Source organism: Ruditapes philippinarum, unplaced genomic scaffold (genome assembly GCF_026571515.1).
Source record: "Ruditapes philippinarum isolate M1 unplaced genomic scaffold, ASM2657151v2 ctg5327_1_1_1_1, whole genome shotgun sequence".
Classification (NCBI taxonomy): domain Eukaryota; kingdom Metazoa; phylum Mollusca; class Bivalvia; order Venerida; family Veneridae; genus Ruditapes; species Ruditapes philippinarum.
The window spans coordinates 1-14,974 of NW_026853808.1; the positions used below are offsets into that span (position 1 = coordinate 1).

Consider the following 14,974-nt stretch of genomic DNA (forward strand, 5'->3'; position numbering starts at 1 on the left):
AAACACATTTTTTGGACTAACTGCTTCCAAAATTAAATCACGAATGTGTTCAGAAAAGGTTGATAAATCTTCTTAGCAAAAAATCTCATTTTAGGTATTTTCAGTGATAATTGACTCCGTTGTCACCTTAAAGACGCTTATACTACATGTACAGCATACGCATGTATATAACAGTTGCATTTGTTCTTAAATTACAGAAATACGTACATGCATTAATCGATAAAAAACTATATTTGCTCTTCCTATTTTGAAAGTTAAAATACTATTACATTTATAAACTAATTGGAGCTAAAAGTGTAAATTGTTAATTTAAAAGAAGTTAAGAAGTCAAATGCGCGCTCTTTAGATTTGTGTCCAAAGTTTTATTTGACCCTATACGCAGATTTAAGAGGTTCCGAGTTGACCTTTATATTTCGGCGGAGAAGATACCTTTGTTGTAAACCTTTTGTGCTCGTCTTACGAGACGTTGGACGCTGTATAATCCTTTGGAATAGGGTGATTCTTTCATTACTGTGAATGATGAATTTGTTGCCATATTTATCTAGTGCTTCTGAGACTTATGATTCATCGTTATTGCGATGGTCACATCTTTTTTGTTAAAATCCATAAATTGCCAGTGTGGATTTTGACCATTTTCTAGGCTTTTTAAGCCTCAGCTATGTGTCTTAACAAAATATGTCAGTGTCTTAACAGAAGATGTCATTGCTTTACTAAATTTAAGCAGATTAGATCTGTTTGTCTCTTGATTGGTATAAGAAGATCATTTTACTAGCATTTTACTAGCATTATGATTATGTTGGGTCACAAAATTATTATCTTTTTCACGTTGGAGATGGATTTGCTTGATTGTTTTTTTTTGCATTGGTATTTTTTTAGTGTGTCAGGTGTCATTGTGACATTGCTGCTAGAGTTTTACAAAGTAGACATGTGTATGACAGAGAATTTTCGTGTATTTAGTTAGGTTTTGTTTATCACCCTTTTTTAGCAACATTAAAAGGTAAAATGTTTTGCTTGAAAAGGGAACTCAAGGATAGGCAACAGTATGGTGCCAGTATAGTTTTAAGGATAATTGCAAAGCTACTCGTATTGTATGGTGACCAAGAATTTTAACATATTGGATATCCGTTGTTGATGCCAAGGTGGCGTTCTAATTGTACAGGTTTGATGGGTTGTTCTTGACAGCTTTTTATGTTTAAGATCCAGTTATTAGTTTATCTGGCACTGTGCTTGAGAACTTGTTTATAATGCCAGTTATGGTGAACATCTTTTTCGCGTATAGCATGTGATTAAGCTCAGGTTAAGCAAACATCTACGTATGGTCAACTGAACAACCCATCAAACCGGTACAATTAGAACGGGATATAGAGTTTTGTCCGGAATATAACGATGTACGGAATTTAGTGAGGTTATTCAGATGTTGTAGGTAAACAAATTTTATTTTATGTAAGTACAGTAATTTAAACAGAACACGTTATTAACTATTAGTGCTTGTTAAAAAACATGTTTTCTTATTCTTCCAACCAGCTATGACATTAAATGCAAGATTCTTTTTCTGACGAGGAAGTAAACACTGATGAACGCATCACTACATAAAAATTTGTACAGAAAGTGGCTGTCATAGTCAGCTGATTTGTGATGTCCTCGATTATACGTATCACGTGATGGTCATGTTGTGCTCTCATTAAAGGGTTGCAGAGCCAATTAACTGATTAATACTGCTAGTATAAAGTTCTAAATCTGCTGTATCGTTAATATTTTCGACTTTAAAAATAGACAAAGCATTAATTTCCTTCTGTACTTGTGCAGGAAGTAACAAGGTCTGTTTATTTGGTATTTTATTATCAGTATACGTCTGGGACATAATATAATGGGACAAGGAATTGGAAATGAGCACCGTATTATCTTTAAATCAAAGTCAATTTTCAGTTGCAAGCACAACATTTTGTCTTACCGATCATTGCAAAGGCAAAGGGTTTTTGGGGAGGCTATGCCGACCCAATGTTAATAACTGTCTGTCAAATCTTACTGCCGCGGTAATCAGGTCAAAAAATAGTACCTTGATTTTTTCTAAGCTGACTCATCACTCATCACAGACATTTACAATATGAAAATATTTTCATTCTTTAATTTCATATCTGCAATTTGTAAAGATAATAATTCTCTGAAAAATTCTTGATTTTTGTTTAAATCACTACTCCGTGACGTCATACTGCCACGGTAATCAGGTCAAAAAATAGTACTTTGATTTTTTCTAAGCTGACTCATCACTCATCACAGACATTTACAATATGAAAATATTTTCATTCTTTAATTTCATATCTGCAATTTGTAAAGATAATAATTCTCTGAAAAATTCTTGATTTTTGTTTAAATCACTACTCCGTGACGTCATACTGCCGCGGTAATCAGGTTTAGGCATATTACGTACGTCTGTATTAAATAGTTCTGGTATGAAAACCCTTCAAAATAATATCTTTATCCATAATTTAACAAAAAGCATAAATGAAAATTTATAAGTAAATGCTTTAATTCAGTGGCAAATATTCTTTATTATTTTTGATAACAATTTTCCAATTACTACGCAGCGACAAACTGTTTATGACGGGTCATTAACTAGAACGTTGCAACTACGTATTCTCAATATCATGCATGTGCTTTTGTTGTTATAAACTATTAATAGTCCTTAATATTTTTTAAAGACAAATAATTGTAAACTGTCGCTTACATCAGAGACATGGATCATGCTTGCGTGATAACTAAGGAAAACTAACTTATTTGTACACCCCAGGAGGCTGTACGCGGAAAACGCTCATAAACCGCTAAATCATATAGCTGTTTAGTAAATATTTTGCATACATTTAACTAAAAATTCACTGATGGTGATGAACATATAGTTTAAAAACATTTTATTCTTTAACCATTATCGCCGAAAAAAAAACTATTTAACTACAAAACCCCTAAGGACCTCCGACAAAATCCCAGCACAATATTACATTTTACATTAGCAAAATAAAAAAAGCAATACTTATATTTTCATCTTACATAATTCATTAATCAAACTTTTAACATAAAAGTATCTTTGGTAATTGACAGATCCCTACTCTGATCTTTTATTTGTATAGGAATAAATTTAAACATGTGCTCTTTTGTTTAGGAATATTTTGTAGTGAAAGTCTTATATATTCACTAATCTCATAATTAGAATTAGACAGGTCAGGAATTTATACAAACAGTTGTTTAGTTAACTATGCTCATTTTAATCACAATAGAAACATTCAAATATTTGTGGTAAAAAACATGACCAAAGTACCTAGTAGTCGTTTACCCGGTGGTGATCCCATTAAACTGATTATAGATTCGAATTGATTAGAAAACACAAATAGAAACATGTGTTTCCTTACAACAAAATCGGAAGTAAAGTGAACAGTTAATTGACAGAAATATGTGGTCAAATATGTTTTAACAAGGAAATAAGTATTTCAGAGAAAGACGCAAAGATCAGTATGACCCCGTATTGTGTAATTAGAAAGTTTATTCAATTCTAGGGCATACATCATAATTTGATAGTCCATTTGTAATAAAATTCAAATTTTCAATACAGATTATGAGATACATAAAAAATATTAAAGAATAAGAAGCTTTAATTAAAAAACAAAAACAAAAAAAAACAAAAACAAAAAAAACCGCATACATATACAAATTACTTACAGTCGAGCATCGGGAAGTCATTAACATATCTTACGAAACTTTAATTTGAAACCGATATTTGCTCGCGCTGAAGTGATAAATGTTTATTTGAAAAATAAAAAAAAAGAACTTTTATGGTTGTGTTCTAAAAATAATGGGCGGCATAAGAGGAATTTCTTATTCATTTTACAACACTTGAAAAATTACTACAGAAAATGTGATGTTGTTTTGTTTTCAACAAAAGTGTGTGTGTTTTAAGTTTATTTATACTCGGCGCCGGAATAACCATATGTCCGAGATTATAGCATCTGGGACGTCTTTTTCAAGCAGATTCTTCCTGGAAGCCCATTCTTCGTTCTTTGGTGGTAAAGGAGACGACAATACCGTCAAGGCATCAACTTTCTGACTGACGACAACAAAAACGGCATCTATTAGCGCCAAACCTCCAGAGTAAGTCACGACAGGTCAACCAATCACCTCTGGTACTTATGATGACTTGACTATGACCTTCCGTGTGCCTTCTCCGCGACGTGCACGCCTCTGGAGGTATTTGGAGAAGTTTCAACAAAAACTTCCAAAACACGCCATTTATAACACCATTCATAGCACTGACGGCTTCGATGTTCTCATCTATTTGCGGGAAATGGTCGACAGGGAAAACCCTACGTAATAACCGCACACCCTGTTAACAACAGATTTTCCGCAGTATATATTTCAAGCTAGTCAGGTTTAAAAATACACGTAGAATCTATCGATTAACTACCATAAGTTGGTTGAGTGTTGAGTGTTGGCGGTAAAAAAAGAAGATATAACTTCCTGATCAATTTTCACTTAGGTTGATTCAGTTTTGAATAAGCTTTGCAGAGATGTATTTTTTCAAGAAATATTTAGCTTTAATATTATCCGACGCCGTCAGTAATGAAATGGGATTAATTTTCTGAAACGTGATTTTATTCGAGATTTGCTTCTGAAGAAGACAACCTTCTGTCCGTAGAGCATGAATGTTAATACTCATCACAAGACAGTATCTTATTGATCTCAATTATGGTACATCTAAACGTGTATAATTTTTATGTTCAATAAAAATGTTGCATCACTGCAGTTGTTATTATCATTCAATAATATTAAAATGACATAAAATATTTATGATGAACAGTCCTAGAATATTTTGATAAGGAACCGTCAGTTGTAAAATGTTATTGTTATCTGATAATGAACAGTCGTCATACTTGCTGGTATGGCATTTATTATTGACAGTTTAGGTTTTTCAAAATTTGCATGATTAACAGTCCGAATGTAGACCTTAATTAAATGTTCTGGAATATTAACAAAATGAATAGTCAACCTCATTAACCATATATATGAATGGTTGAACACAACAGTAAGGATAAATAGCGCAATGTGCATATCTTTTTATTTTGGTAGCATATTTTAAGCAAAAAGAAAAGAAACTATAAGTCTGAAACATTCTCTCATAGCCTCCCCATCAGTACATTCAGTGCTTTGATTTTGTCTGTAATCAGTGTAAGTAAAAGAAATATAAGACAACTGGTGTTGGATTTTAATTAACACCATTTACTGTTTTAAAATTTGGTATTTGAATGATTTTTAGAAAATGTGTCTATTTTTTTTGTGCAATAACAACATAAATATAAGATTTAAATGCTTATGCTATGCTTATCAACCTTTTTTGCTAGCTTTGTTAACATAGTCATAGTGTATAAAGTAAACTTGTTTTTATAATGACAGGTAACATAGTGTGTACATGTATAAAGTCAACTGGTTTTATCATGTGACAGGTAAAGATGAAGCAGTTACTGGTATTTCTGTGTGGTCTGGTATGTGTGCTAGCTGATACCCCAGCAAACTGTACATATGAGGACGTCAAAGGAAAATGGGTGTTCCAGATAGGGAAGATGGGCCATGATAACACAATTAACTGTACTGGATTTCCATCTGTTTTTAGTAAGTTTTCATTTATTAATATGTTATGTTTTGAAAGGATCCTTAAGGCTTCCAATTCTTAGGAATGAATTTTTATTACAAATTTTGGTTACCGTGAAGGGTATATATGTGTACTCATTTACTCAACATCACGGTTATGGCATATTTCCATGTCACCCAGTGTAAAAATTGGTCAGAATTGATATATTTTAGTCATACGCCTAACCAACAATTAAAGTTTTTGTGTTAGATAGTTTAAATCTGTAGATTTTTTCGTAAAACATAACAACATTTTACATTTTACCAATTTCTGCAAAAGAACCACAATAGTCTGTTGAAGTGTGTGCATATGTCTGAACTATCATCATTTTTTAAATGTTCTTGTTTGTTGAAAAAAATAATTTTGAGTTACAAAGTAAAAAAAGTTTTAATATTGACAGATCCAGCTGAAAGCAAGATAGAGGTGTCTTTATTCTTCCCAGATCTTGCTGTTGACCAATTTGGGAATAAAGGTTTCTGGACATTGATTTATAATCAGGTTAGTGGTTAGTTTTCATTTAGTTCCTGACCAGTTTTATCTTAAAAAAGAAAGATAGTTATTATGATATTTAACATTCAAGATAAAAACAGTAAATTGCATCACTTCTGCTGTTCAGGTGATATGAAATAACTTACCTTACAGCCATATTACAAACAAATCTTACAAAAGTAAGTGATATTTTTCATTGAAAACAATGGCATGAGTTTTTTGCTTTGATGAAATAACTTACTATAGGGCCATATTACAGCATCATTTGATGAAATATCTCATTATCATTAAATTTGTTATGATTTAAATGTTGATCATGTGAAAGAGTTTTAATCCAGAACCCTGCAAATGTGTTTTTTGCTTTTTTATACAAGTTAATCAAACTATAGCTTCACAGTGCACTATTGTTCACAATAAATAAGTCGATCTGTTGTGCATATTTTCGAAGCTTTAACTGTAAAAGTTTGTCTGTACCCCCTGAATTTAATTAACTGGGAAAACCCAAAATGTTCTTGACACCAGAAAAAGTCTATTGTTATTTTATATATTTGACTCAAAAAACAACAACATCATAACATTGTATTTTTTTACTGGTAATCCAATATATGTTATATTGTTTCCAGGGATTTGAAGTTGTTATAGCTGGTAGGAAATACTTTGCATTCTCTAAGTACAAGCAATCTGGGTCTACAGTAAAGGACATGTGTGATCAAACCTTACCAGGATGGTCACATGACGTCCTTGGTAGAAACTGGGCATGCTATGCTGGTATGAAACAGGAGGAGAAAAGAAGTGTTAAAGTGAGAAAAACTGGATTGACAACTTCGTAAGTTTTTCTTTTTTTCAAACTGAAGAAAAAACCTGTTATTTTAATTATGTATTAAATCAGTTTAATCAATTTGTTGTGTCATTCTCATTTTAGCTCAATATTTATTTACAAAATATGTTTAAATCTATTACCTGAGAAATCTAAAACCTTTTAGCTTCTTGTCCTACTCTGCTAAGCTTCCATTTTTCCAGACTTTGTGTTAAAACTTTTGTGTCATGGGCATAACACTTGTTTAAAATTTTGCATTTGCAGGTCAGAGTAAAAGAACCATAACTCATATTTGTAAATTTTTTACAAAGAGTCATAAATCTAGCATTAATTTTTATGTAATTATTCAACTTTAATTTTGATTATTAGGAATAAAGTTTTATTATCCATGCTCTTGTCTTAAAATGAAACAGTGAGAAATAGTAGGGGGCATCACTGGCTGTTTAAGGTTGTTGACTTCAAACCTGGCACTTGCCCCCTCACCGCTGTGGATTCGAATCCTGACAGGGACTCTGGATTCTTTCATGTGAGGAAGATATCCAGCTAGCTTACAGAATGTTGGTGGTTCTATTCAGGTGCCCATTCTTGTCTGAAATAATGCACGGAAGGGCACCTGAGGTCTTCCTCCGCCAGTTAAGCTGGAACGTTGCCATATGACCTATAATGTGTTGGTGTGAAGTAAAACCCAATTAAACAAACAAACTAACTGATAAATATTAAAGGCCTTTTCCTAACAGTGTTTCTTTAACCAAGTGACTTACTTGAATATAGTCATTTTCATATAATCTATGATTTTATTTGTTTAGATATGCTGGTATAAGATACAGATCAAATACAACTTTTGTGACTGATATAAATCGTCATCAGAGATCATGGACTGCAGTTAAATACCCAGAGTATGAGAATATGGAAATTGAGGATATGATCAGAAGAGCTGGGGGCAGGAAATCTAGAATTACTGAGTAAGTAAATACTGTTTGTCTATAAAATGTTTAAAAACCTTTAAAATATCAGAATTTTTTATGCTGCCTAAACGGAGAGCATATAGTCACCTTCTTGTCCATCCTTCCACTTGTCTGTCTGTTTGTCTAGAGAATTACTTGAAATGTATTTAAGGAATTTCTGAAGTCTATATTTCTAAATACAGTCGTTTTCTTGCACTGAAATGAAAATCTGAAAAATGGGAGAGCCCACGGAAGGAATGAAAATAACAAAAAGTAAAAGTTTTACCATCATATAGCCTTTTTTGTGTAATTTTCAGAAGAAAAAAAAAAAAAAAAAATTTTGTTTCTGAAAAAAAAAAATATCTGGGAGAATTCCACATGGAATTATCATTTTTAGGACAGATGATTTGTTCTTAGATTTCAAAAGATATCATAATAGATTTCTGTTTGCTTTTACTAATTTCTAGTATACCAAAACCAGCCCCAGTATCACCAGAACATGCTAGAATTGCAGTTGGTCTCCCGAAATCATTTGACTGGAGAAATGTGAATGGTGTAAACTTTGTATCACCAATCAGAAACCAAGGTAGGTATTTCACCACTTTCAACAAGGTTTTATAAAGGAATGTTGGCAGTTTAGTGTAAGGAATACTTCTGTTCGGTAAATACTCCTTATCTCTTGTATATAATTCACTTTAATAACTGTTTATAATTTTAGTAAAATACATGTTCTGTTTATACAAATATGTTGTGTCCTGTTTATAAATGTCCTGTGCATGTTTTTTTCTGACCACTTTTTCGTCATCCCTGTTATTAAATATGTCCATTAGGTAACAACAGTTTGGTGTTTGACGTGGCCATCTGCTTTTGTATATGTTTTGGATGAATTTTCTTAATTTGTAGACATTTTAATAATTAATCAAAATTATTTTCAAATGTGTATCGATTATTGATTGACAGAAAAAATAATATTCAACTCTATTGATGACAGCTCTAGCTAAAAGTGGTATCGGTAAACAGGTCCATGGCCACTTCTTATCCATAACTGATCTATATAAAGAACTTGAAGTATACTAACTGAGAATTAACTAATACATTGGAATAGGAATTCATAGCACATTAGTGATTTGGTTTATTTCCTTAATGGTATACCATCTCTTGTCCAATATAGGAAATGAAAAAATATCCAATGGCTTCTTCATGATGTCTGAAGCTATATAAGATTTTGTTCATTTATCATAATACTGAACTTTTACAGTTTTTTTCTCAATAATGTAAGGTCTTGCTGGCTCTGATTTAGAACTCATAATTTTCTGTAAAGATTTGTTGAAAGTTGTTTGCTTAAATGAGGGGCAAATGGTTTGAAGTTGACGATCTAACCACTCGGCCATCGAGGACCCATTTGAAAGTAGTTTGTGAAGAAGATAATTATCAAGATACTTATATAATAGTACTATTACCATAATACTTTTACACTGTTTTGTACATATGTAAACAAATTACTTGTAAACTGTGTTTTGTTTTGGGCTGGTGGCCTATGAAGCAATAAAGATATTGTATTGTATTGTATAATCAATTAAGTTTAGTTGTTATGTAAGAGTTAATGAATATGCATGAAGTTACATATAAGTTGTTATGTAAGGAACTATAAAAAAAACATTTTATCATATCTTTGATCTTATGTTTTAGCATCATGTGGAAGTTGCTTTGCATTTAGTGCAATGGGAATGAATGAGGCCAGATGGAGGGTCATGTCAAATAACACTGCCCAGCCAGTGTTCTCACCTCAAGATATTGTAGAATGCAGTGAATACTCACAGGGTAAGTAAATCATATGTAACAAAAAAAAACAACATTATTTAATATGTGAAATGTTTAAGTACATGTATATTATCTGTTATTTCATAACAGACAATAAGGAATTAAATTTTTGTACAAGACTGGAAGATTCTACCCTTTAGTAAAACTAAAGTATCTCTGTAAAAGAGGAATTATACTGAGCAAGAAAAATGGAATATTTTTTCAGAGTCATCATTATTTTGTGGGGCACTTATTTTCTTGGTTTTCTTTCCAGGAATTTTAGATCCAATGAAATTTTCTGCTGTACAATGATTTCTATTAAATAACTTGCATTTTAATTTTTTGCAAAAGCATGCAATCTACAAATTTCAATACCCTTTGAAATGTCATTTTTGATAACAAAAAAAAAAACACCTCGAAATTTCATGCCCATCAAATTAACTGTGTTCACAGTATGGGATAAATATGTTGTATTTTGTTTTACAGGGTATGAAAGGTATATTGAAAAATATTTTTTTTTTTGATACTTTAGGCTGTGAGGGAGGCTTTCCATATTTAATTGGTGGTAAATATGCTGAAGATTTTGGTTTAGTATTGGAAGAATGTAACCCATACACAGGTAGCGATGGCGCTTGCTCTACCAAGAAAGATTGCCCAAGGATGTATTCTACAAAATACGAGTACATCGGTGGATATTACGGAGCGTATGTAACACTTTTCCTCTATTTAATCTTGCCCAGTTTCATTGATAAAATGTCGAAGTTAAGGTATATTCTTCTAAATTCTTTAATGAAGTAAGTCAGTTATGCTTTTAGATGACTGATCGATTTTAGGGTTTCTGCATGGATTTGAACTCATGTTTTGGTCATATTTGGTTGGTCCATTCACGTAACTGACTCTCATGGAAAACAAACCAGTTATTATCAATTTCTCTGCTATTGACTGACTACTTATAGCATATAATTACTGAATCAGCAATGAGAGACAAATGACAATATGACTTAATGTCGGAGATCAATTTTCACAGAGAAATTATGCCTAGCCCAAGAATCAAACCAGCAATCCCTGGATATCTTATCCCATGCTCTCCATATTGAGCTTAGTGGCTGGACTTTATGTATTCTTTTGAGTACCTGAAGAAACCAGTTTTGGAGTTATATGAAAGAACATACCTTTGACCAATTTAAGATTTAAATCTACAATTTTGTAAGTTAGAGGCAGTCATTTGATCCATTCAGTTATTGCTATGTATTGTAATAGATATTTATTCAAGCCTTTATTTAGGTATATATGACAACATAGTGAAATCTTGTAGTAAAAGACCAAAACTAAATGATTTCAGGCAAGATTAATTATAACTACAAATGTACTATTCCTTAGAGAGTGGAATGAAATCTTTCAAACCTTTAAGTCATATTTGTCTTGTATCACATTGTACAAATTTATATTTGATATTTTCCACAACAGTTTTGGCTGTAAGTGGCTTTAAGTTTTCTGCTCAGTCAACATTTTATTTTTTTTTAATTGTATTTTCTCTTATTTCAAAATGAATGTGAGAATTTATACCTCTATATTTTCAGGTGTAATGAAGCTTTGATGAGAATAGAACTTGTGAAGAATGGACCAATGGCCGTTGCTTTTGAAGTTTACAATGATTTCATGCATTATAAATCAGGAGTTTACCATCACACAGGCTTGACTGACCGATTTAACCCATTTGAAATCACAAATCATGCCGTGCTATTGGTCGGTTATGGTACAGACATGACCAATCCAGAAACCCCACAGGATTATTGGATCGTGAAGAACAGCTGGGGCGAGGGATGGGGCGAGGACGGGTATTTCCGTATTCGACGAGGTGTGGACGAGTGTAGTATTGAGAGCATTGCTGTGCAATCATTCCCAATTGTCTGAAAAGAAATATCTTATACAAAAAATACTCGTACATAATTTCAAATAGCTTTGATTATGTAATTCTTTTTCGGAAATCTATTATTTTTACAAAAACGTTTAGTGAAATTTCAAAACTATTTTTGGATCAGCAATTTTGATGAAAGTTTGTCTGTGTTGAAGTGTCGGACATTCCAGATATATAATTCTGTAACAGGATATTTGATAAATCCATCCAGATGAAAACCGGCTGAAGCCAAAAAATATGCATATAGATCCCATTGGCTTAAATTGAGCAAATCTTTACATTTTCATATTTTTACACTGTATTTATCATGTGTTTAAGTGCCATTGTCAGACATAAATAATATTTTGTGTTGTTTATTTTTCTTAAAGGTTGATCAATTTTATATGCTTAAAAAGTGCTATCTATATTTGATTACTTAAAACTGTCAGTTTGTTTATAAGTTGTACTGATGTTTGTTCTTGTGATAAATGATTTTTTAAACAATCATCTTTCATATAAAAAATTATTTTTGTAAAATAAAAATTTATCTTCCTCTTATCTTTGTGTTTTTTAAAAGGAAATTAATTTTTAAACGAAAATTAATTTTTAAAAGGAAGTTAATTTTTAAAAGGAAGTTAATTTTTAAAAGAACGTAATGTCAAGTGAAACCACATTTAATCAGGACTTCCTTGTTGGTCATTACTCACAGAGAAAAATGTTCTATAAAAGGAAAAATAATTGACACCAAGGGATAGGCCAAGTTTGACCCATGACAATAATTTGATCTCTTAGGCGTGGACCAACATGCCAAATGGGAAAGCCTTCTGCCGTGTAGTTCACAGGTTGCAAAACTGTAATGCATGATGAATCTGCCTATTTAAAACAAGAGGGCCACAATAACCATAGCTGGTTCACTTCTGAATCATTGCCTTATACATTAAAGTAGGTCACTGGCTTACCAAGTCACTATTTGGGTCATTTTAGTGGCAACAACTCTAATGCTTGACATGATCAATCAAGTTAAAAAAATACTTAGTTCTTCTGGTAGTACAAGTTGTGTACATGTTTGGTACAGTGTCACTGTGACCTTAACCTATGTCCTTTTAACATTTTTTTTTTTCAAAAATAAAAACTGCTATGATCCAGACCTATTTTGTCTCTTTAAGCAACTATGATTCTGTTGTGCATAAGGCCAATTTAAATTAGAATCGAGATCTGCTTGTGAGATAAGTTTCGGGCAAGTTTAGTTTCAATCAATGCAAGTCCATAGAATATGTTGGAACATTTATTTAAGTAGCCTGGGGTCTTATGATATCACAATACTAAACTTTTATCACAAAATATTTAAAAAATGTAAATATTGTATATGATTGAGATTTTTCTTCTGTTTAATAAGTGAACTTTTTCCAAAACTGTTTGTCAAAGATTTATTTCAAAAGATCCAATAAATATGGCATTTTTAAAACTATTTCCATTGTCTGCCATTTTTTGTCATTTCTAGGGTGGTTACTTAGGTATCATGGTATTCCCTGAAAATGCAACTATGGAAGGATAGATGCATCATAGTCTCCAAAGTAAGTTGTGAAAATCTTCCAAAAGCTAACTTGCTGTAAAATGCAAAAAATATGAACAGACGATATGTCAGTATATGGGATTATAACATATTTCGATTAACTATGTAAATTTATTTAAGGGAAATAGTAGTCAAATATGAAGATTTTATAAAATAGTTTTTATACCACAAATATATTCATTATTCACAAAATCGAATTAACTGGCAGTTGCTATGCGATCTAGTGTGACAGTTTAAAAAATAATAAGCATAGTCGTCTGTTGCTTTTACTAGCAGTCGCAGAAAATGTAAATACCGTAGTATCATAGAACCCATGATATAGGAACTGAGTGTACTAAAAATATAACACTATTTTCAGAGTTCAAGCTTGAAGTTGTACATGAATACTAAAAAAATGCTGTACAGTTTAGATATACACTACAACTGTTATGAAACAGTAACTTCCTTAAATCACTTTAACCTGGAAAAAACAGCTAGATTGGTGAAGGGGAAGTAACTCCTGTTTGAAATATGGCAACAACAGTCCCCTTCATTAATATCTTTAATATCAGCTAGAAACCTGTCCATTAGGCACTTCTGTGCCCTCTTCATTGCCATTTAAAACACTGGATTTACTTATTTATACCCGTGTCATAAAAATCAAATGTAAAATAACAATAGTATTAAAGCTGATTCCAACCTAGTTAATTCACACCAAGTTTCACTGTGACCTTGACCTAAAAATCAATAGGGTTATTTTCTGGCTATTGGCAATGTCCCTACCAAGTTTAACAATCTCAGGTTTATTTTTCCTTGACAAGGATTGAAGACAAAGTCACTGCAACCTTTTCCATTGACCAAAAAAATAATAGTTGGCAATGTTTATGAAGTTACCTTAACATACATAGCTTATTCAATCCATAGTTTTTCATTTGATGAGGATTTTACTGTGACCTTTGACCTCAAAAATAGAGGGTCATCTACTGGCCATATGCCTACTACATTACATAAACCACAATTTTCTTATTCTTAAAGATATTACATTTGACAAGGAAAGCATAACATACATAAGGTCATTTTCAAGTATATTTAAAATGAAATTAACTACTTGGTCACTGAACCTGTACCGGCATATTATTTCAGTCTTTTTATACAAGTGTAAGCCAATGATCTCTTCTGACAGGAACTAACATAATGTCAGCTGTCTTTGTTAAATCTTAATCGAGGTTCAATATTTGATTAAATTAACAGACGGTTATAGCCATTTAAATGTTTGTTAACTTTGATCAACAGAATTTAATGCAATGTTTAAATTTAACTGTGGGTAAGTGAATTAACAGACGTTTTAATTTAGCAGAGCTTTGAGCAACTGGCCACAAAACTTGTGACTTCTTTTGTTCTCCACATTGTTCTTTATAATTACCCAAAATAGTCACAAGTCGATACAGAATGAAATCTACCATTACGCATTGTTCTAGTCACACAAGAACCTGTGTGTGTGTACTGACCAGGCTCATCAAAGAATGTTCCCAGGGGCTAAAAATTATATCTTGAATACAGTTGTTACTTTGATATTTTTTTCTCCCCAAAAGGAGAGCATAGAGTCGCCGCCTGGTCCGTCTGTTTTGTCCGGAGCTTGAAAGCCCTTGGACATAATTTTTTTCAGCTACACACAGTGATAGAGGGCAAAAGTACAGTGCAAAAGGACCATAACTCTGCCTTGCCTAATCTTGGATTTACTGCCCTTTGTTCATTTTCACACTTTGAACTTTGTCCGGGACATAACTCTAATACTATAAGAGAT

The 14,974-nt window shown here is 32.1% G+C and overlaps 1 protein-coding gene across 4 annotated transcripts; it reads left to right on the top strand.

The window, feature by feature from the left end:
• The first annotated feature begins 1,321 nt into the window (after nt 1-1,321).
• Nucleotides 1,322-12,176, top strand: LOC132737973 (dipeptidyl peptidase 1-like). 4 transcript variants are annotated; one of them, XM_060725369.1, is made up of 10 exons: nt 1,853-1,976; nt 5,195-5,211; nt 5,487-5,652; nt 6,072-6,169; nt 6,784-6,986; nt 7,784-7,939; nt 8,389-8,507; nt 9,611-9,742; nt 10,254-10,425; nt 11,302-12,176. In XM_060725369.1, exons 1-10 carry the CDS (start codon nt 1,868-1,870, stop codon nt 11,633-11,635), a joined length of 1,506 nt encoding a protein of 501 aa, XP_060581352.1. In that variant the 5' UTR covers nt 1,853-1,867; the 3' UTR covers nt 11,636-12,176. The 4 variants fall into 4 exon arrangements, with proteins under 4 accessions (XP_060581355.1, XP_060581354.1, XP_060581353.1 ...); XM_060725372.1 differs by lacking the exons at nt 1,853-1,976; nt 5,195-5,211 and adding an exon at nt 1,322-1,423; XM_060725371.1 differs by lacking the exons at nt 1,853-1,976; nt 5,195-5,211 and adding an exon at nt 1,384-1,443.
• Nucleotides 12,177-14,974: the final 2,798 nt, after the last annotated feature.

Excerpts from the sequence above, each read along its gene's own strand:
- LOC132737973 (XM_060725369.1), top strand. The coding sequence starts at position 1,868 with ATGGGACAAGGAATTGGAAATGAGCACCGTATTATCTTTAAATCAAAG. Across the intron at positions 7,940-8,388 it reads AGGAAATCTAGAATTACTGA|TATACCAAAACCAGCCCCAG; the intron begins GTAAGTAAATAC and ends ACTAATTTCTAG. Across the intron at positions 10,426-11,301 it reads ATCGGTGGATATTACGGAGC|GTGTAATGAAGCTTTGATGA; the intron begins GTATGTAACACT and ends CTATATTTTCAG.